Genomic DNA, 23733 nt, shown 5'->3' with positions numbered 1-23733 from the left:
AATTTCCCTTCCCACGTGGTTAAAGATGCCCTCCAACGCATCTCGTCCACATCCCGCACCTCCGCCCTCAGACCCCACCCCTCCAACCGTAACAAGGACAGAACGCCCCTGGTGCTCACCTTCTACCCTACAAACCTCCGCATAAACCAAATCATCCGCCGACATTTCCGCCACCTCCAAAAAGACCCCACCACCAGGGACATATTTCCTCCCCACCCCTTTCCGCCTTCCGCAAAGACCGTTCCCTCCGTGACTACATGGTCAGGTCCATGCCCCCCTACGACCCACCCTCCCATCCTGGCACTTTCCCCTGCCACCGCAGGAACTGTAAAACCTGTGCCCACACCTCCTCCCTCACCTCTATCCAAGGCCCTAAAGGAGCCTTCCACATCCATCAAAGTTTTACCTGCACATCCACTAATATCATTTATTGTGTCCTTTGCTCCCGATGTGGTCTCCTCTACATTGGGGAGACTGGGCGCCTCGTAGCAGAGCGCTTTAGGGAACATTTCCAAGACACCCGCACCAATCAACCAAACCGCCCCGTGGCCCAACATTTCAACTCCCCCTCCCACTCTGCCGAGGACATGGAGGTCCTGGGCCTCCTTCACCGCTGCTCCCTCACCACCAGACGCCTGGAGGAAGAACGCCTCATCTTCCACCTCGGAACACTTCAACCCCAGGGCATCAATGTGGACTTCAACAGCTTCCTCATTTCCCCTTCCCCCACCTCATCCTAGTTTCAAACTTCTAGTCCGCACTTGTCCCCTTGACCTGTCCGGACTTGTCCAACCTGCCTAGCTCCTTTTCCACCTATCCACTCCACCCTCTCCTCCCTGACCTATCACCTTCATCTCCTCCCCCACTCACCTATTGTACTCTATGCTACTTTGTCCCCACCCCCACCCTCCTCCAGCTTATCTCTCCATGCTTCAGGCTCTCTGCCTTTATTCCTGATGAAGGGCTTATGCCCGAAACGTCGATTTCGCTCCTCGTTGGATGCTGCCTGAATTGCTGTGCTCTTCCAGCACCACTGATCCAGAATCTGGTTTCCAGCATCTCCAGTCATTGTTTTTACCTCCTAAATTGGAACCTTGTAAACTCAACTGTATAATCAGGATAGTAGAGCTCAGAGAACTTCATTGGGGTGGGGGCAGTTGGATTTCAGATGAATGTTACAGTGGGATATCGACTAGAGTGAGAGAAACATTATTTTAGCAGCCCCTGATTTTACTTTCGTTGACGTCACTGAGGAATCTTATTGGGAGAATCAGCATTCCACCCAATCCTTGAGAAACTCAGGATTCAATTCTGGGAAGAAGGATCACTGGAACTCAAAACATTAACTCAGTTTTCTCTGCACAGATGCAGATAGACCTGCTGCAAAACTATATCTAATTCCATCTCCTGTACCCAAACAGAGCAGAATAGCTTACAGAAATGTGCATGGTTTAGGTATGCTCCTTACAAAATAGATCCAATAACCACAATGAAACTATTTATGAAGAAAACAGCCAAATGAACTTACAGCACATTCTGTAGCATGCACAACACTACACTGCAGCTTCAGTTTTAGGGAGCATAAGTGCCAGCAAGTTAGATAGAAAATGTGCAGAAATGACATTGTGCTGATGCCAGTGCGCAATTTTTGCACTCATTTTTATGCATATTTTAGTGACAACATTAGTGTGACTGAGACCAACTTGTTTGTGGTCAAGCTCAAAATACAATCATTCACAAGTGGCGTTTTTGCACTTTTAACGGTGAGTCAATATGTTGTCCACTCACAGCTTACCTCAGTGTGGTCTCTGGATGGCAGGGGCAGCTCTTGTCGCAGTTTATTCCGTAAACTCTGTCGGGACACATCCGAATCTCGCAGGAATCTCCCATGAAGCCTGATTCACAGAGGCATGCGCCATTGACATGGTAACACACTCCTCCATTGAGGCAACTACACCTCTCAGCACAGTTTTCTCCATATGTTCCAAAGGAACATTGATCCTGACACCTTGCGGGAAATAACACACCATTGGAAAAATTAAATAACAAGCACTGGCAAAGTTTTACATCACAATACAATTCAATTGGAATTTACAGCAGAGAAATAATCTCAATTGATCTGTGCTGGTAAATACCACCACTCATGTGTCCTCCCACTCCTCTTCATCCCACTGTATCAACATATGCTTCTATTCTTTCCTCTCTTGTGCTCATCTGATTTCCCCTTAAATGTATCAATTCATCACCCTCTTTCGAGAGGTTTCTTCTGACTAACTTATTCAAATGGTTAATTTCTGTATTGTAAAATACCATGCAAAGTTGTTCCTAAATAATCAAAAATAATGTTCCTAAACAACAGTGGAACCTTTGAGGAGCATGTACCTTTGAGGAGCATGTTTCGCACGTACGGCCAATGTACACTGATTTGAAGTAAAATTATCTCTTTTCTTTAAATAATATTTAATACAGTCATTTTTCCTATTTGAGCAATCTTCCTACAGACAGCAGGCAAAATTACTTTGTCACTCAAAATCTAGCCTGGACGTGACTGCAACACAATGACTCGTTTGTCAGTTGGCGACTGATTTTGTCCAGCCCTCAAAATTTGGACAAAGCCTATTCTATTTCTGTTGTGAATTAGGAAAAGCTCTGTGACATCAACCCTTTTTTTGCAGGGGTACAATTTTAGACAATTTGACAGTGGGGTGATGGATTAATATCTTCACCATATGAAAGCACTAATGTGTTAATGTTTCAACAGAGTCATCAAGAAACAGAAACATTTCCTGCAAAGCAGGTCAAACTGCAAATGCTGGTTGCCATTAATCACTTATTGTGTTCCTTCCAAGATGTTTATCTATATATAAATGGTTTTACATTAAGATTTTCAACAAAATACTCAAAACACCATGTTCAGGGCAAAGCATTGTTCAATTATGGTGAATGTGATCACATCTTATGAGTCTCTAAGAATAGTTATCTCATTGTAAATATCATAAACCAAATATACAATAAAAATAAATATCATGGAGAAAGATAAAAAGTAGTCTTAAGTTCAAGATAGGAAAGGAATAAAAACATCATAAAATGTGCATACCATGTTAATGGATTGACTATATTGGGCATTCATGGTGTCCTGGTAATTTTACAGAATGCTGCTATAGATCAATAAAGGGAAAGCTTTCATAGCTCAGGGTTTCATTGTGCCATATGAGGTGAATGGATGGCCACTAATTTTGGGCAAATGGTGCCTCTTTGCCAAATGAATCCATTTAATTTTCATAAAGCTCTGTATAATCTATTTTAAAAATATGCAGCTGTAAAAGTCAAAGCTAATTTGCACAAAGTGAGTATGCATAAACAGCATCATGATAACTACCAAATTTCTGTTTCCAGTGATGTGGATGTGATGAAATAAATATCAGCAGGATAACAGCGAGAACTGCCTGTTCATGTTTGAAGTAGTACCCCAGAATTTTTAATGTGCATCTAAGGAAGTATATAAGATCTCCAGTTACTACTCACACAAAAGACAGCAACTCTAACAACTAATGCAACACTACATCAATATTACCACTGAAGTATCAATCTGGAATGAGTGCTCATGTCTCTTGGAGTGAGACTTGAACCCACAACTTTTTAACTCAGTTGCTGAGAGTGCTACCTGCTGAGGCATGACCGAAACAAACATCCAACTTAAAGTTCATCGACTCAACGTTTGCAGTAGCCAGATAATTAGCAGCATTGAAACAACATGACCACAACATACACGGATAGTTATACAGCAGAGTTTCAGCAATCTATTGCCCAAAGCCACAATGTTTGAATCATTTAATCATAAATCACTGCATTAAAAGAAGTATGAAGGTTTTTTTTGCACTTATAATTCAAACTTGTTTTTTTGATGAGCCATCTGCAACTAATGGAACACAAATGTTCATCCAACATCTGCTCGCTGCAAAAGGAACAAAATATTTGACTTAACACTGAAAAGAGCAAGAATACAAAAACAAAATATATTGAGGAGTGCTTGTTTTACCACGAGGAGTGCAGCTGCTCAGAAAAGCAGAGCAGTGCCAATGCCTCAGGGCAGTTAGTGATCAGCTTAAACACAGTTTCGCCAAAAGCACCCACATACCAACAATAATTTTGAAAAAAAGCAAAAAAACCTTGTGATTAAATTAGATAGCAACAGCTCACCTCCTGTGCAACTTAAAAGAGAACTCAGATTTTCTCTTCCATCACCACTATGATTCAGAAAGTGCAACAAAGAACATATGCAAATAAATTTAAAATACTCTTTTTTGTTTTTAAATCCCATCATGGCCTCAGTTCCTTCCTATTTCAGTAACTTGCTCCAGCCCTAGAGTCCTACTGGATATTTATGCTCCTCCAATTCAGGCCTACTGTGCATTGCCTGATTTCCATTAACCCATCATCACAGGCCCAGCCTTCAGCTTCCGAGCCATAACTAATTCTTTCTCTACATCTCTCCCGTCTCTTTCTCTACATCCCTCCCGTCTCTTTCTCTACATCCCTCCCATCTCTTTCTCTACATCCCTCCTGTCTCTTTCTCTACATCTCACCCGTCTCTTTCTCTACATCTCACCCGTCTCTTTCTCTACATCTCTCCCGTCTCTTTCTCTACATCTCACCCGTCTCTTTCTCTACATCTCACCCGTCTCTTTCTCTACATCTCACCCGTCTCTTTCTCTACATCTCTCCCATCTCTTTCTCTACATCTCTCCCGTCTCTTTCTCTACATCTCTCCCGTCTCTTTCTCTACATCTCACCCGTCTCTTTCTCTACATCTCTCCCATCTCTTTCTCTACATCTCTCTCGTCTCTTTCTCTACATCTCACCCGTCTCTTTCACTACATCTCACCCGTCTCTTTCTCTACATCTCTCCCGTCTCTTTCTCTACATCCCTCCGGTCTCTTTCTCTACATCTCTCCCGTCTCTCTCTAAATCCCTCCCGTCGCTTTCTCTACATCCCTCCCGTCGCTTTCTCTACATCTCTCCCGTCTCTTTCTCTACATCTCTCCCGTCTCTTTCTCTACATCTCTCCCGTCGCTTTCTCTACATCCCTCCCGTCTCTTTCTCTACATCTCACCCGTCTCTTTCTCTACATCTCTCCCGTCTCTTTCTCTACATCTCTCCCATCTCTTTCTCTACATCTCTCTCGTCTCTTTCTCTACATCTCACCCGTCTCTTTCTCTACATCTCTCCCATCTCTTTCTCTACATCTCTCTCGTCTCTTTCTCTACATCTCACCCGTCTCTTTCACTACATCTCACCCGTCTCTTTCTCTACATCTCTCCCGTCTCTTTCTCTACATCCCTCCGGTCTCTTTCTCTACATCTCTCCCGTCTCTCTCTAAATCCCTCCCGTCGCTTTCTCTACATCCCTCCCGTCGCTTTCTCTACATCTCTCCCGTCTCTTTCTCTACATCTCTCCCGTCTCTTTCTCTACATCTCTCCCGTCGCTTTCTCTACATCTCTCCCGTCGCTTTCTCTACATCCCTCCCATCTCTTTCTCTACATCCCTCCCGTCTCATTCTTTACATCCCTTCCGTCTCTTTCTCTACATCTCACCCATCTCTTTCTCTACATCTCACCCGTCTCTTTCTCTACATCTCTCCCGTCTCTTTCTCTACATCTCTCCCGTCTCATTCTTTACATCCCTCCCGTCTCATTCTTTACATCCCTCCCGTCTCTTTCTCTACATCCCTCCCGTTGCTTTCTCTACATCTCTCCCGTCTCTTTCTCTACACCTCTCCCGTCTCTTTCTCTACACCTCTCCCGTCTCTTTCTCTACATCTCTCCCGTCTCTTTCTCTACATCTCTCCCGTCGCTTTCTCTACATCTCTCCCATCTCTTTCTCTACATCTCTCCCGTCTCTCTCTATACATCTCTCCCGTCTCTTTCTCTAGATCTCTCCCGTCTCTCCCTCTACATCTCACCTGTCTCTTTCTCTACATCTCTCCTGTCTCGTTCTCTACATCTCTCCCGTCTCTTTCTCTACAACTCTCCCGTCTCTATCTCTACATCCCTTCCATCTCTTTTTCTACATCTCTCCCATCTCTTTCTCTACATCTCTCCCATCTCTCTCTATACATCTCTCCCATCTCTTTCTCTACATCTCTCCCATCTCTCTCTCTCTCTACATCTCACCCGTCTCTTTAGAACATAGAACATAGGACATAGAACAATACAGCACAGAACAGGCCCTTCGGCCCATGATGTTGTGCCGAACTTCTAACCTAGATTAAGTACCCATCCATGTACCTATCCAAATGCCGCTTAAAGGTCGCCAATGATTCCGACTCTACCACTCCCACGGGCAGCGCATTCCATGCCCCCACCACTCTCTGGGTAAAGAACCCACCCCTGACATCTCCCCTATACCTTCCACCCTTCACCTTAAATTTATGTCCCCTTGTAACACTCTGTTGTACCCGGGGAAAAAGTTTCTGACTGTCTACTCTATCTATTCCTCTGATCATCTTATAAACCTCTATCAAGTCACCCCTCATCCTTCGCCGTTCCAATGAGAAAAGGCCGAGAACTCTCAACCTATCCTCGTACGACTTCCTCTCCATTCCAGGCAACATCCTGGTAAATCTTCTCTGCACCCTCTCCAAAGCTTCCACATCTTTCCTAAAGTGAGGCGACCAGAACTGCACACAGTACTCCAACTGTGGCCTAACCAAAGTCCTGTACAGCTGCAACATCACTTCACGACTCTTGAATTCAATCCCTCTGCTAATGAACGATAATACTCCATAGGCCTTCTTACAAACTCTATCCACCTGAGTGGCAACCTTCAAAGATCTATGTACATAGACCCCAAGATCCCTCTGTTCCTCCACCTGACTAAGAACCCTACCATTAACCCTGTATTCCGCATTCTTATTTGTTCTTCCAAAATGGACAACCTCACACTTGGCAGGCTTGAACTCCATCTGCCACTCCTCAGCCCAGCTCTGCATCATATCTAAGTCCCTCTGCAGCCGACAACAGCCCTCCTCACTGTCCACAACTCCACCTATCTTCGTATCATCTGCAAATTTACTGACCCACCCTTCGACTCCCTCATCTAAGTCATTAATAAAAATTACAAACAGCAGAGGACCCAGAACTGATCCCTGCGGAACTCCACTTGTAACTGGGCTCCAGGCTGAATATTTACCATCTATCACCACTCTCTGCCTTCGACCGGTTAGCCAGTTTTCTATCCAATTGGCCAAATTTCCCTCTATCTCATGCCTCCTGACTTTCCGCATAAGCCTACCATGGGGAACCTTATCAAATGCCTTACTAAAATAAATGTACACTACATCCACTGCTCTACCCTCATCCACATGCTTGGTCACCTCCTCGAAGAATTCAATAAGACTTGTAAGGCAAGACCTACCCTTCACAAATCCGTGCTGGCTGTCCCTAATCAAGCAGTGTCTTTCCAGATACTCATAAATCCTATCCCTCAGTACCCTTTCCATTACTTTGCCTACCACAGAAGTAAGACTAACAGGCCTGTAATTCCCGGGGTTATCCATATTCCCTTTTTTGAACAGGGGCACAACATTCGCTACTCTCCAGTCCCCTGGTACCACCCCCGTTGCCAGTGAAGACGAGAAGATCATTGCCAACGGTACTGCAATTTCCTCTCTTGCTTCCCACATAATCCTAGGATATATCCCGTCAGGCCCGGGGGACTTGTCTATCCTCAAGTTGTTCAAAATGTCCAACACATCTTCCTTCCTAACAGGTATCTCTTCTAGCTTACCAGTCCATTTCACACTCTCCTCTTCTACAATACGGTCCCTCTCGTTCGTAAATACTGAAGAGAAGTACTTGTTCAAGACCTCTCCTATCTCTTCCGACTCAATACACAGTCTCCCACTACTGTCCTTGATCGGACCTACCCTCGTTCTCGTCATTCTCAGGTTTCTCACATACGCATAAAATGCCTTGGGGTTATCCTTGATCCTATCCGCCAACGATTTTTCATGCCCTCTCTTAGCTCTCCTAATCCCTTTCTTCAGGTCCCTTCTGGCTATCCTGTATCCCTCCACTGCTCTGTCTGAATCCTGTTTCCTCAACCTTATGTAAGCCTCCTTCTTCCTCTTTACCAGACATTCAACCTCTCTCGTCAACCAAGGCTCCCTCACACGACCATTTCTTTCCTGCCTGATAGGTACATACATATCATGGACACGTCGTATCTGCTCTTTGAAAAAGTTCCACATTTCCACCACATCCTTCCCTGACAGCCTATGCTCCCAACATATGCTCCTCAAATCCTGCCTTACAGCATCGTAATTTCCCTTCCCCCAATTATAAAATCTACCTTGTTGTGCGCACCTATCTCTCTCCATAACCAAGGTGAAAGTCACAGAATTGTGGTCACCATCACCAAAATGTTCACCCACTAACAAGCCCACCACTTGTCCCGGTTCATTACCGAGTACCAAATCCAATATGGCCTCCCCTCTGGTTGGACAATCTACATACTGCGTTAGAAAAGCTTCCTGGACACACTGTACAAACACCGCCCCATCCAATCTACTTGATCTAAAGAGCTTCCAATCAATATTTGGGAAGTTGAAGTCGCCCATGACTACGACCCTGTGGCTTCTGCACCTTTCCAAAATCTGTTTCCCAATCTGTTTCTCCACATCTCTGCTGCTATTGGGGGGCCTATAGTAAACCCAACAAGGTGACTGCACCTTTCCTATTTCTGACTTCAGCCCATACTACCTCCAGAGGCAGATCCCCCTCAAACTTCCTTTCTGCAGCCGTTTTCCCATTTCTAATTAGCAATGCCACACCCCCTCCTTTTTTCCCACCCTCCCTAATCTTACTGAAACACCTGTAACCAGGAACCTCCAACAGCCATTCCTGTCCCACATCTATCCACGTTTCCGTGATGGCCACGCCTTAAGTTCACCCACCTTATTTCTGATACTCCTTGCGTTGAAGTATACGCACTTGAGCCCATCTCTGTGTCCGCAAGTAGTCCCTGTCAGTGCTACCTTCTCCACAGCCTCCCTACAGTCTTGGGCATCCTGACACACAGCTAGCTTACTTGCTGGACTACAAGTCCGGATCCCATCCCCCTGCCAAATTAGTTTAAACCCCCCCGAAGAGTGCTAGCAAACCTACCCCCCAGGATATTGGTGCCCTTCTGGTTCAGGTGCAACCCGTCCTGTTTGTACAGGTCCCACCTTCCCCAGAATGCAGTCCAATTGTCCAAATATCTGAAGCCCTCCCTCCTACACCAGCCTTGCAGCCACGTGTTCAACTGCACTCTCTCCCTATTCTTTGCCTCACTGTCACGTGGCACCGGCAACAACCCAGAGATGACGACTCTGTCTGTCCTAGCTTTTAGCTTCCAGCCTAACTCCTTGAGCTCTTGAATGACCTCCCCACCCCTCTTCCTACCTATGTCGTTGGTGCCAATGTGTACCACGACTTCTGGCTGCACACCCTCCCCCTTAAGGATTCTGAAGACACGGTCTACATCTCTACATCTCTCTACATCTTTCCTGTCTCGTTCTCTACATCTCTCCCGTCTCTCTATACATCCCTCCCGTCGCTTTCTCTACATCTCTCCCGTCGCTTTCTCTACATCTCTCCCGTCTCTTTCTCTACATCTCTCCCATCTCTTTCTCTACATCTCTCCCGTCTCTCTCTCTCTACATCTCACCCGTCTCTTTCTCTACATCTCTCCCGTCTCGTTCTCTACATCCTCCCGTCTCTTTCTCTACATCTCTCCCGTCTCTTTCTCTACATCTCTCCCGTCTCTCTCTATACATCTCTCCCATCTCTTTCTCTACATCTCTCCCGTCTCTCTCTCTCTACATCTCACCCGTCTCGTTCTCTACATCTCTCCCGTCTCTTTCTCTACAACTCTCTCGTCTCTATCTCTACATCCCTTCCATCTCTTTCTCTACATCTCTCCCATCTCTTTCTCTACATCTCTCCTGTCTCTCTCTCTACATCTCACCCGTCTCTTTCTCTACATCTCTCCTGTCTCATTCTCTACATCCCTCCCGTCGCTTTCTCTACATCTCTCCCGTCGCTCTCTACATCCCTCCCGTCGCTTTCCCTACATCTCTCCCGTCTCTTTCTCTACATCTCTCCCGTCTCTTTCTCTACATCTCTCCCATCTCTTTCTCTAGATCTCTCCTGTCTCGTTCTCTACATCTCTCCCGTCTCTTTCTCTACAACTCTCCCATCTCTATCTCTACATCCCTTCCATCTCTTTCTCTACATCTCTCCCGTCTCTTTCTCTACATATCTCTCCCATCTCTTTCTCTACATCTCTCCCGTCTCTTTCTCTACATCTCTCCCGTCTCTTTCTCTACATATCTCTCCCGTCTCTTTCTCTACATCTCTCCCGTCTCTTTCTCTACATCTCTCCCGTCTCTTTCTCTACATCTCTCCCGTCTCTTTCTCTACATCTCTCCCGTCTATTTCTCTACATCCCTCCCGTCGCTTTCTCTACATCCCTCCCGTCGCTTTCTCTACATCCCTCCCGTCTCTTTCTCCACATCTCTCCGGTCTCTTTCTCTACAACCCTCCCATCTCTTTCTCTACATCTCTCCCATCTCTTTCTCTACATCTCTCCCATCTCTTTCTCTACATCTCTCCCGTCTCTTTCTCTACATCTCACCCGTCTCTTTCTCTACATCTCTCCCGTCTCTTTCTCTACATCTCACCAGTCTCTCTCTCTTTCTCTACATCTCACCCATCTCTTTCTCTACATCTCACCAGTCTCTCTCTCTCTACAACTCACCCGTCTCTTGCTCTACATCTCTCCTGGCTCTTTCTCTAAATCGCACCCATTTCTCTCTCTCTCTCTACATTTCTCCCGTCTCTTTCTTTACATCTCACCTGTCTCTTGCTCTACATCCCTTCCATCTCTTTCTCTACATCTCTCCTGTCTCTTTCTCTCTCCTCCTCTAAGCTACAATTTAAAACCTACCTCACTGACCAGGCTTTGGTGACCCATCCCAATACTTCCTTATGTGGATCAGTGTCAAATTTTGCTTGATAATACCCCTGAGAAATGTTCTGGGATTACATTAGAGGGTCCAGTTTTAACTCTATGTTTATGTATAGTTTCTAATTCAAATTCACATCTGCCATAATAGCACTGTATAAGTGTGATTTGCTGTGGTCCTGCTTTAGGAGTTACTTATCGGAAACAGCTCAGACTGAGACATTCAGCATTAAACATTCCCTTGACTGATGCTGTATAATTACAAAGAGCTTTGATAGAACAAATAAGGAATAATTGTTTCCGCTGGAAGGAGGATTAACAATCAGAGGTCACATAGATGTAAGGAAATTGGTCAAGGTACAGTATTAGAAAGGAGATGAGGGGAGTTTGCTAAAAATATATAAACAATTTTGTTGTTGTTGATTTAACCCCATGAGTCAATAAAAACATATCTTGAAGCTACACGGTAAGTTACATGGAAATGACAGAAATGAACATTCCCGGTAATAGCTACACTGCTGGGCTGAACCTTTTAGAAGTATAAAGCAAAAATCTTTACACTGGAGGCATGTTTTAAGGCTGAAGCATCTAGCTGTATTGACCACCCTATTAAGTTTACCTCAGTTGATGAAAAATAAATGGATAAAGGCACAGTACATGGGTGAATTAGACAATATTTGACGGTTTAAAATTGTTAAGTGCATATTCCACAGCTTAACAAGTGGCCCAGCAGCATTATTGCAAACACATTTGTGCTAATACTAAGCTTGAACTGTAATACATTCAGTTGCAAAGGTATTAGGGAGGGGACATTATTTCTTTTCAGTGATCAGATCTTTTGGCATTTGCTTAATGCATTCTCTGCGTAATTGGATCTCCTTGTTTTTAACTGTAGCTGAGATTTTCCTGGGGTAAGCCATTCCTATGCTCTGTCAGTTGGACCTTATCCTTCAGCTTCAACATGTTTTGAGCTGTAACTCATTGGGTCTGAAAGCTGGTAATGGCAAGACAATGGAACCTCTGCGAACTCAATGAACCAAAGAACTGTATGTTAATTTCCACAACCAATTAGATTTAATAATTGACAAAGAGAGAAATGATCTGTATTTATAGTGATTTTTATAACCTGCCAATATCCCAATGTGGCTTAGAGTGAAGCAAATAATTTTGCTGTGTAGTTACTGTTCTAATGTAATTAGCCCAGAGCAAGCTAATACGACAAATTGTGATAATTAGTTTATTTAGATTAGATTACATTACAGTGTGGAAGCAGGCCCTTCGGCCCAACAAGTCCACACCGACCCGCCGAAGCGCAACCCACCCATACCCCTAAATTTACCCTTTACCTAACGCTACGGGCAACTTAGCGTGGCCAATTCACCTGACCTGCACATCTTTGGACTGTGGGAGGAAACCGGAGCACCCGGAGGAAACCCACGCAGACACGGGGAGAACGTGCAAACTCCACATAGTCAGTCGCCTGAGGCGGAAGTTGAACCCGGGTTTCTGGCGCTGTGAGGCAGCAGTGCTAACCACTGTGCCACTGTGCCGCCCAATGTTTATGGCGATATTGATGGAAGGATAATTACTGGCCTTAACACTGAAAAAGAACCCTCACTCTCTTCATTGAAATAGTGCCACGGAATCTTTTATACACATCTGAGGGGCAGAGTGGGCCTCCATTTTAGGAGAGGTTGAGCAGCAAAGGCCTTGTTAAGTATGAAACATAACTTACTGTTATGGGTTTAATGGGTTTCTAATGAGCTAATGTTACAATTTGATTAAACTTGCAGGACTTTGGGGTGGGATGCTATTTCAGTGAAAGTAATAGTGGTAGACACAGCAGGCCAGGCAGCATCAGGAGGTACAGAAGTCAACATTTCGGGTGTAACCCTTCTTCAGGGTTGTGGAGCAACGTAAATCATCCTGTAACTTAAACTGAATCACATTTCAAGAGATATCTTTTGCCTATCATGAGGTGGAGAATAATTTACACATTAATACTGGAGATCACTGCTAAAGTCACCTTATTTTGGCAGCAAATTCTGGCCTTCGTCTTTCTGAAGTAAAAACAATGACTGCAGATGTTGGATACCAGAGTCTAGATTAGAGTGGTGCTGGAAAAGCACAGCAGTTCAGGCAGCATCCGAGGAGCAGTAAAATCGATGTTTCGGGCAAAAGCCCTTCATCAGGAATACAGGCAGAGAGCCTGAAGGGCTCCACCCTTCAGGCTCTCTGCCTGTATTCCTGATGAAGGGCTTTTGCCCGAAACATCGATTTTACTGCCCCTTTGTCTTTCTGAGTTGTATCACTATTGTAAGAATTAAACTGGATATTTTGTTCCTTAGCATTTCATGCTTTAATAATAGATACATACTACATTCTATCAGATTAGACCAAAGCAGAAGTATTTTTAGATACGTAGAAAATAGGAGAAATGGGTCATTTTGGCCCTCCAGCCTGCTCAGCCATTCAATATGATCATGGCTGATCTTCCAACTTAGTACCCTGTCTCTGCTTTCTCCCCATACCCTTTGATGTCTTTAGCCTGAAGAACTATATATAATTCTTTCCTGAAAACATTCAGAGTTTTGGTCTCAGCCACTTCCTGTGGCTTTTTCCTCATCCCAGTCTTAAATGGCCTCACCCATACCCTTCTATAACTAAGGATAATACCTGGGTCCCTTTGGACCTAGGATGACGTTGTAAGTGGTGACCTATAAACTTTTCATTGGACTCATTCGCGTGCGCATGACAATAAAGGCTATTTTATTCTAAAATGTAACCCCTGGTTCTGGACTCCCTGCTCAACAGGAACATCTATCCTGTGTTTACCCTGTCTAGTCATGTTAGAATTTTATAGGTTTCTATGAGACACCCCTCATTCTTCTAAACTTCAGTTAATATAATCCTAATTCATCCAGTCTCTCTTCATACATCAGCCCTGTCACTCTAGAAATCAATTAGCTTGTTACTATCCAGAGAATGCTAGCTTCAGAACAATTTATTTGACTTCAAGCTAAATTGATCTTGAAGCTGGTCAGCAGTTTTTATTGACTAACTTCTTCAAAATCATATAGCCACATGAATTTATGTAGTACTTTTACCTCATAAGGTGCTTCACAGGAAAAAATTTGACATCAAGCTCGATAAGAAGGTAGCTGACTAAAAGCTTGATGCAAAGAGTTAACTTTCAAGGTGAGTCTTGCAGGAAGAGGGGCAGGGAGACTTATGAAGGGAATTCCAATGCTTTAGAACCCAGGCAGCTGGAGCCATTACATGGTCACCATTGGGAGCAATGGAAATCCAGAGTGAAGAAGTGGCCAGAATTAGAGGAACATGGAGATCTTGTCGGCTAAAGGGATGGATGAGGTTAAAGTTGCGTTTAGCAACAAGACCATGGAGTGGTTTGCACAGAATGTAAGGATACACAACTGTGATTACTTAATGAATACAGTGTTGCTAGGTTTCCTTACCTCTCTCCTGTGTAGCCAGCTCCACATTGGCACTGACCAGTGGCTGAGTCACATTGGCCACCATTGTGGCATTGGCATTCCTGTGAGCAGTTTATTCCATATCTTCCCTCAGGACAAGGCTGGCCACATACTGTTCCCTTTAAAAATTAAGCATTTTAGTCAATTGTTTGTCTTTTGTTTGTTAATTGTTAGATTTAGATTTTGTTTTTCAAACCAGTTTAAATGATGGAAGCAACTGTAAATAAAATATCCAGATCTGCCCGAACAAAAGTAACTGTCCAAAATAACTGTCAATCTGTTACAGCATCGAAATCTCCTCCCTTAAATATTTGGAAAACAAAAAATCACTGCTTGCTATTGTATCCTGTCCTGTCCTATTTCTCTGGAAATTTGAGGGCTATCATAACTAAACTGATGCTGCCAGGCTGATTTCAGAACCTTTAAATATAACAGTGGGGTGCCTGCCATCTCACAATTCAATGAACAAATCCAAATGATTCTAAACTATCTTAAGTAGAATTCCGTATTCCAATACTTATTTTTATAGGGATTAAGCACTTGAATAAATATTTCATTTTCCTAGGGGTTACAGAGTGGAAGGAATCTAAATGTTGGGTAATTGAGGTTTTAAGAATAAACATTTTTTAAAATCTGCAATAGATACTCAGAACTTTATTTTATTTGATCTCTACCATAGGTCGTGAGGGTTACCCATGGTGGATGCTGAGTGAGTTTGCATGGAGGGTGGAAGGACAAAATGTTAAGGATGTGAGAGACACAAGTGACCACCTCCCATAACTGAAACCTAAAAAGCACCCATCCCACTCTGGAATGGGAATCCCAAGTTCCAAGGCACTTTTGTCAGGTTCAGAATTGTTCCAACTCCGTGGAGTGATAATGAGGGGTGGATTTCCTGAATAGCACCGATAGAAGGCAAAGTTAGAAAAACAAGTTGGTAAAATTACCCCATGAAATTGGTCAACAAGACTAGGACATTTCTGCAGTTCACATGATCAAGAAAGGATTGTCTTTGGCTGCCTCCCACAGGGCACCAAAACCTGTATTATTTTGAATTCATAAAACCTGTTCCTTCAAAACATAATATTACCAGAGCTATTTTTGACAGGTGATATTTCTCCCCATAACGTTCAATAGTCAATGTCAAAAATCTAATTTTCAAGCCATAAATTTATAAATAAATTAAATATACTAAAAGCACATTTTTATAAAATAAATGATTTTGATAAAGTACTAGCTGGATTAGATCAGACAGGGAGAACCTTGAAAAGCAGAGAAGCTTTATTAAACTTGTATCAACTTTAGTTAGACCAGGCTAGCAGTACATCTGTGCACAATTCTGATTCCATATTATAAAATGATTTCAAGATATCACAAGGTGAAGGTGCAAAAATGATTCATAAGCACAATAACAGTACTAAAATATATGTATCAGAACATCTAAGCAGTCTAGGTTTCTTCGCAATTGAGAAGACAAAGGAGAGGCAGAACAGATCTTTAACATTCTGATGGGGTAAATGTATAGAAACATTCCCACTTACTTGGGCTCGGGAAGATCAAAACTACAAACTATAAATATAAAATAGTCGTTGGTAAGTGAAACAGGAACTGAGGAGAATTATGAGAATGTAGAACTCATTGCCACAAGGTGTAGTTGAGGAGAATAACACAGATGTATTTAAGGGGAAGCTGGATACATAGGATGGAGAAAGGAACAGAGGGTATGTTGATATGAAGTAGGTTAGGAAAAGGTATGTGTGAAACATAAATATTAGCATGTGCTTCCTTGGTTTAGACTCTAACTAAGAAGCATCACACCATTTGTGTGATATAAATACAACTGATACAACCTGGGAAATTGCATACACTGTCCATGTTTTGACATCATTTGATGAGGTGCCACTAAACAAAAGCTCATTGTATAGGGGTTAACAGATTGGCATGAATAGAAGATTGGTTGGCTATCGGACAACAGATTGTGGGAATAAATAGGTTATTTATTCATATTGGAAAGATGTAAAAAGTGGTGTACCACAAGGTTTGGTGCTGGGATTTCAATTGTTTACAATTTACATAAATCACTTAGATAATAAGACAAAAAATAAGTTTTGCCAAATTTGCAGATGAATCAAAGCTAGGTCGAAAAGTAATTTGTGAAGAGGACATAAACAGGGTACAAAAAGACATTATTTGGTGAAGTGAGTGGAAACAGTCAGACAAATGGAGGATAATACGGTGAGTGGGTGAGTAATGTTATGGCGAACAAGCGGGTAAGTGGAGCTGAGTCCATGAAAAGATCAACCATGATCATGTTGAATGACTCCGTCAGCCAGATGACTCCTGCTCCTACTTCTTATGTTATTATGGTCTTATAATTTGGATAAATATTAAATTGCCCAATTTGGTGGGAATATTAAAAAAAGAACTGTACTATCCACATGGTGAGATATTGTAGAAGAGAGATCTAGGTGTCCTAATGCATGGATCACAAAAAGGTGATACGTAGGTACAGTAAGTAACTAAGAAAGTTAATAGAATGTTCTCATTTATCAAAAGGGGAATTGAACACAAAAGTAGTGAGGTTCTGCTTCAGGTATACAGGGATCTGGTAGACCACATCTGAAGTATTGTGCACAAAATTGGTTATCTTATTTAAGGAAGGATGTACATATATTGGAGGCAGTTCAGAAAATATTTCACAGAATCACAGAATCCCTACAGTGTGGAAAGAGGCTATTTGGCCCAACAAGTCCACGCTGACCCTCCGAAGAACAACCAGATTCATCTCCCTACTCTTTCAGATGACTAACACACCTAACCTATACATCCCTGAACACTATGGGCCATATAGCATGGCCAATCCACCTAATTTGCACATCTTTGGATTTATTAGACTAAGACATGGAAGGAGAGAGTTGGCTTATGAGGAAAGTTTGCGTAGGCTAGACTTGTATTCACTAGCATTCAGAACATCAAGAAGTGACTTAATTGGAACATTTAAAATCCTGAGGGGTCTTGACTGGGTAGATATGGAGAAGATGTGTCCTTTTATGAGATAATCTAAAACTAGGAGTCAGTACTTAAAAATCAGGGATCAGCCATTTAAAACAGAGAACAGGTAAAGGTCATGAATCTTTGGATTCCGTTCCTGAGAAAGTGAGAGTTTGTAAATGTTTTCACAGTACAGGTAGATTCTTGTTAAGGAAGGGACGATGAAAAGTTATTGGCGGGAGTGCAGAAATATGGATTTGAGGTGACTCTGTTCAGCTATGTCATTAAATGGGACAACAGCATCAAGGGGCTGAATGGCCTACTCCTCCTTCTAATTTGTAGATTTGTTTGTTCAAACTGAATCACCTATCATTAAACAAAGTCACTATTTCAGGCATAAGTATGAAATAGAATGTTTGGAGAGACCTCAGAAGTAAAAATTTGACTGGATTTAATAATAGGCATTAAAACAATCCAGTCGATATAATTCATCAAGTTGCTGTGAAATATGTGTTTCATTGAATTTGTTTCAAAATTTATTTCAGATAAAGGAGATTTGAGGGTGGGGACCAAGGAGCAGAGAGGTTCAAAAGGCAATTTTATCAATTTGAATGTTTTGTTATAAAGACAATTGACTACATTGGGAAGGCACATCATAAAATGTTTAGATGGGAAGTTTCAATTGTACATGTCTTTGACATTTTAAACATGGAAACTTTTCCAAGAATTGAATGACAGCAGAATGTAAAGGTTGTGCATGTGAGGTACATGCATTGATATATGGCTGTATTTTATATAATTAAACAGGATTACCATCCATCCTGGGGGGCATGAGCATTCTCCTGTCACATGGTGACACACCCCACCATTTTGGCAAGGGCATCGCTCTTCACACTGAGGTCCATGCTTGCCTGGTGGACACAAATCTTCACAACTAGAAAACCAAAGAAAATACAGAAACCAGGCACATATTACAACCAAGGAAGAGCAATAATTTATACAGCACCTTTTGTGAACTCTGGACATCCCAAAGCAACCAGCAAAGTACTGCTTGAAATGTTGTCTTTGTTGTAATATCATAAACACAGCAGTCATTTTGCACATAGTTAACTCCCACAACAATATAATAATCACTAGGCAAATGGTTCTCCAGTCAAGTTGATTGAGAAACAAATATTGGCTTGGACATCAGGAAGAACCTCAATGTGCTGCTTTAAAATTTGTGTCACAGGAGATTTTGTACCCACTTAAGGAGGCAGACAGGGCTTCAGTTTATGTCTCTGACAATGTAGCACTCCCTCAGGACTGCACTGAAATGTTGAGATAAATTGTGTGTTCAGGTATCAGGAGTGCATCTTGAATCAAGGTGAGCATGCTATCAACTAAGCATGATGAATGCAAAGCATTGAGATAAAGAGAGACAGAATCATTACATTTTATCAAAGATAGTTTATATCTTTTTAAAAAGTTAATCATACCATTCGACATTTTAAGATCTCATCTGCTTTTACAGTCAAGTAATACAACAGGAGTTACTTCGTCTGTGTGCTGTTCCCTTTAAAGAGCTATCCAAAAAGAGAAAAGCATATCTGTATGGATTGCATTGAGGTCAGTAAGGTGGACATCATAGAATATGAGTTCCCCAATTGGGTCTGTTAACCTGGTCCAATCAGGGAACCCTGGCTGATGGATATAAACAGGGTGTTGTAGGCTCTGCTCACTTAGAGCTGGTTCTGAGGAGGCTGGATCAGTGTCAAGTACCATGCACCTGTAAATAAAGGATGACTTGGTGAAGGGACACCAGCCTCTGTGGAGTTATTTCAATGTAGATCTGTAGATAGCTGGATAATTGGAAAGATGGATAGACATACATGAATAGAAAGGCAGACATAAGTGAACAGATGAGAAAAAGAGAACCAATCATTATCACTGATCAGCATAAACATTCTGATGGTTTTATTTATAGAAACCCGAAGGCTTTTATTTGATTTCAAAATATTGATCGTAAACAATAGATCATTCTAAATCACATTCTTTTTTAATGTTAAATGAGCCCCATGTTATTATAGATTACAGCCAAAGGCAGTTTTTGTTAGTCAAAGCATTTTATTTGCATGATCATTACTTTATTCCTGTAAACTGTAGAAATAAATATTAGAAAAAAAGCATTTAAGTCTCATTCCATCCTTTATTCAATCTAAGCGGTCATACATCTAGGGTTTTAATTGATATGATAGTTCCCGCTTGATACTGCGTACTATCCACTGACAGAGGTAGGCCCAAGTGAGTCACGTTCCTTTTCAATCAGTATTGCTCCAAATACTACGGACATTGAAGTAAGTATAAAGATGGTGCAGGAATAAGCCAAGTGCCAATTGATTGAATTGAATTGAATTTATTGTCACATGTACCGAGACACAGTGAAAAGCTTTGTCTTGCGAGCAATACAGGCAGATCACAGAGTTAAATAGCATAGATAAGTAAATAATATTTAAACAGCTGCAAAAACAAAAACACAGGTATAGGCGAATGCTAAGAGTTTGTGAATCTAGTCAGTATTTTAACAACAGTAGGGTAGAAACTGTTTTGAAACCAGCTCATGTGAGTGTTCAGGCTTCTGTACCTTCTCCCTAATGGTAGAGGTTGTAGGAAAAGATTGCCAGGGTGGGATGGATCTTTGTGAATGCTGGCAGCCTTTCCTTGACAGCGGGCCTGGCAGATGGATTCTATAGATGGGAGGTCGGCCTTTGTGATTCTCCGGGCCAAGTTCACCACCTCTCTGTGACTGTCTCTGATCTTGAATGGTACAGTTGCTGTACCAGGTAGTGATACATCCAGACAGAATGCTCTCGATGGCGCACCTAGAAAAGCTGGCAAGGATATGCACTGTCATGCCAAATTTCCTCAGCTGTCTGAGGAAGAAGAGACGTTGTTGGGTCTTTGTAACCATGGCGTCCACATGAAGAGTCCAAGAAAGTTTGTTGCTGATGACCACTCCCAGGAGCTTGACACAGCAAACAAGCAATAATTATGATCAAGGGAAGAATGACAATATCAGCACAGCTAAAGCTGTGTCAGCATGCTCCAACATCCAAGGTTGAGACAGGAAGTAAAGCCTGTCTGAACCTAATAATTGTTGCCTAGTTTATTACGTTTCAGACTCTTGTGCTAAATAAATTTTCCAACTTGATCGTAAATCAGTGATCTCACGGTCAAGTATTCTGCTGGTTCTGAACGTGGTAAAAATCCTTAAAGGAGTAACCAAAGTCAGAGCTCCTGGATGACAAAAGAGATCAAAGTTACTGTAAATGATGGAATGGGTGCACAGATGACAAATAAAGTTCAATGTGGAGAAATGTGAAGTTTGTAAGAAGAATGTGGACAGAAAATAATATACTAAAGGTACAATTCTAAAAGGGATTCAGAAGCACAGGCATATGGGTGTCTATGTGTGTAGGTCATTGTCCGTGGCAGAACAGGCTGAGAGAATATTTATATGGCAGACAGAATTTATAGAGTATGCAAACAAGAAGGTTAAATCTATATGACACACTAGTTCAGCCTGAGGCCCAGATCTGGATGCCACATTTTAGGAAGGATATGAAGGCATTGGAGAGAGTAGAGAAAAGATTCTGACAATGGTGCCCGGGTATGAAGACAGTTTGAAGCATTTAGGAATATTTTCCTTGAAGGAGAGGGGGCTGAGTGAATTGGATAGAAGGATACAAAATACCAATGTCTTTGGACAGATATGTATGGAGCATGCAAACATAAATATAGATATACAAGTAAAGAGCAGGAGAAGGCCATTTGGCCCTCTCAAGCCTGCACTGCCATTCAGTTAGATCAGGGCTGATCAGTCCACTCCACAGTCATACTGTCCCAAGGGAACCTCCAGTGCCTTGCTCATTGTGAATCTATGCAGCTCTGTGTTAAAAAGATTCAAAGACTCTATTTCCACCACCTTTTCAGGAAGAACACAGTAGTTTCAACTCTGCATCTTTGCTGCCAAGAAAAATGTTGAACTCCCCCGTTATACCATCCTCTCTTACCACTACATTCCCTTTTGCTAACCTTCACCTCCCCAGTTGAATAGCTTTCTAGACTACAGTGCCATGGTCAGTTAACTCATTCAGGATGCAGCCCCACTCTTACCCAAACAAGCTGAAAACTTCAAACATTTTGAACAATTCCAAAGACTGAGGCTCTTGCATTCCTATCCTCTGGATCCTCTTATCAACCTCAGCTGTAACCATAATACTCTCCTGACCCTGATCACAGAGGACCTTAAGCAAGCATGCCCTGTTACAAAATACCCAGGTAGTGTTTCCCCACTCCAATGCATGCAGCTCAGACTCCAGCTTAATGAATCTGACCAAAAGCTGCTCGAACCTCAAACATTCAATATAAAAATGTATGCTTTGAAACACAATGGCATCCAAGTGCTCCCACATCCTTAAAAGCAATTTCAATTCCTATATAATTAGTTATTTTCTTTTTAAATATATTTTATTAATCTTATCACCAGTTCACATGCCACTTCAAACCTCAGAAATAGAATAGACCTTAACCACTTTGCAGAAAATTACCTAAGAGCTAGCTAGAACCAATTCCTACAGGTTGAAAACATTTAGAAAAAGCAGAGCAGCATTTCCTTCCCCCATTCAACCCATTCAACCATTTGCCCAACCCCCATCTAGCTGTTCAATGACACACTGAGTTGCCTGTATTTACAAATTATATTTTTATGACCCTGGAAAAGGTTACTACATTAGGAACATGAACTGAAATTGCTAGAAAAGCTCAGCAGATCTGGCAGCATCTATGGTGAGATGTTCAATGTTTAACGTGCTACAGACAGCAGCCCCCACCGCATCCTAAGATCTACACTCAGTGTGTAGACACGTCACTCTTGACCTCCCTCTCCAACAGTGTCCCATCACACTGGCTCAGAGCTGCACCACTCCCAGTTCCAGTTCATCGTCCGGCACATTCACCGTGCCAACAAGAAACTTTTTCTTTTCCTTTCAGGCATCAAGGCCCACAAGATGCAACAACTCAAAGATACCCACAGCCCTCCAGAACCTTCCTCCCCTTCCCTTCCCACTGACTCCATCCCCTCCCCCAACCTGTCGGGTATTCACTATCCCTCCTGACTCTCTGCTCTCTGATGCTGAACGTTCTGTACTCACCTTTATCCCTCTGCGTTCCCACCTTAATGAACTTTGAGCACAACATGACATTGAATACTTCTTCCATTGTCTTCGCCTCTGTGGCCATTTCTTTAGACAAGATTCTTCTGCCCACCTCACAGACCCTTCACCCAGCTTCAACAGTCTCCCTCCACCTGGACTCCTCACTCTGGCCTTTTACGTGTACTTGATCTGTTCTTTGAGAACTGTCGACATGACATTGAACACCTCAATTTCTCTGCCCAGCTCCCAACCCATTCAAACCTATCCTCCAGTAACTGACTGCACTCCGTGTTCTCAGATTCAACCCTGACTTTGTTATTAAGCCTGCTGATAAGGGTGGTGCTGTTGTAGTCTGGTGTACTGATCTCTACATTGCAGAGGCTGAGCGCCAACTCTCAGATACCTCCTCCTATCTTCTCCTGGACCATGACCCCACCATGGCACATCAGGCCAATGTATCAATTATAGTCACTGACCCCCACTTCATCTGGTGGTCTCCCCACCACTGCCCCCAAGCTGATAGTCCCCCAGCCCCTCACAGCTCATTTCTACCTCCTTCCCAAAATTCACAACCAGGACTGCCCAGGCAGACCCATTGTTTCAGCCTGCTCCTGCCCCACAGAACTCATCTCTCCCTACTCTGACTCAGTCTTTTCTCCCCAGATCCTGACCTTGCGCACTACATCCGCAATTCCGCTGATGTTTTACCCCAGTTTTGGAATTTCCTGTTTTGCAGGCTTCAGCCACATCGTCTTTCCCATGGGCGTGCAATCCGTTTACATGCCCATTCCCCACCAGGATGGTCTCAGGGCTCTCTGCTTCTTCATTGAGCAAAGGCTTGAACCGTCCCCACACCTCACCACCCTCCTCCACTTGGCCGAGCTCATGCTCACCCTCAACAACCTCTCTTTCAACTCCTCTCATTTTCTTCAGGTCAGAGGGGTACTCACATGGCCTCCCCAGTTATGCCTGTCTCTTCATAGGGTACGTGGAATATTCCTAGTTCCAGTCCTATTCTGGCCCCATCCACAACCTTTTCTCCA

At 42.8% G+C, this 23733-nt stretch overlaps 1 protein-coding gene across 1 annotated transcript in view; it reads right to left on the bottom strand.

Moving 5' to 3' along the window:
* megf10 (multiple EGF-like-domains 10) overlaps window positions 1-23733 on the bottom strand; it is a 190112-nt gene that overhangs the window by 59577 nt on the left and 106802 nt on the right. The window contains exons 7-9 of the mRNA XM_087995653.1: window positions 18309-18429; window positions 14487-14623; window positions 1796-2008 (exon numbers count right to left, since the gene is read on the bottom strand). Coding sequence (XP_087851779.1) covers window positions 1796-2008; window positions 14487-14623; window positions 18309-18429 — 471 coding nt within the window. The remainder of the gene's footprint in view (window positions 1-1795; window positions 2009-14486; window positions 14624-18308; window positions 18430-23733) is intronic.

The sequence above is a fragment of the Chiloscyllium plagiosum genome, unplaced genomic scaffold, assembly GCF_037043375.1.
Source record: "Chiloscyllium plagiosum isolate Xiang-an unplaced genomic scaffold, Cpla_swu_hap1 HiC_scaffold_2, whole genome shotgun sequence".
Lineage (NCBI taxonomy): Eukaryota > Metazoa > Chordata > Chondrichthyes > Orectolobiformes > Hemiscylliidae > Chiloscyllium > Chiloscyllium plagiosum.
The sequence above is the reverse complement of the archived record's forward strand: the minus strand, read 5'-3'. Positions and strand labels throughout refer to the sequence as shown.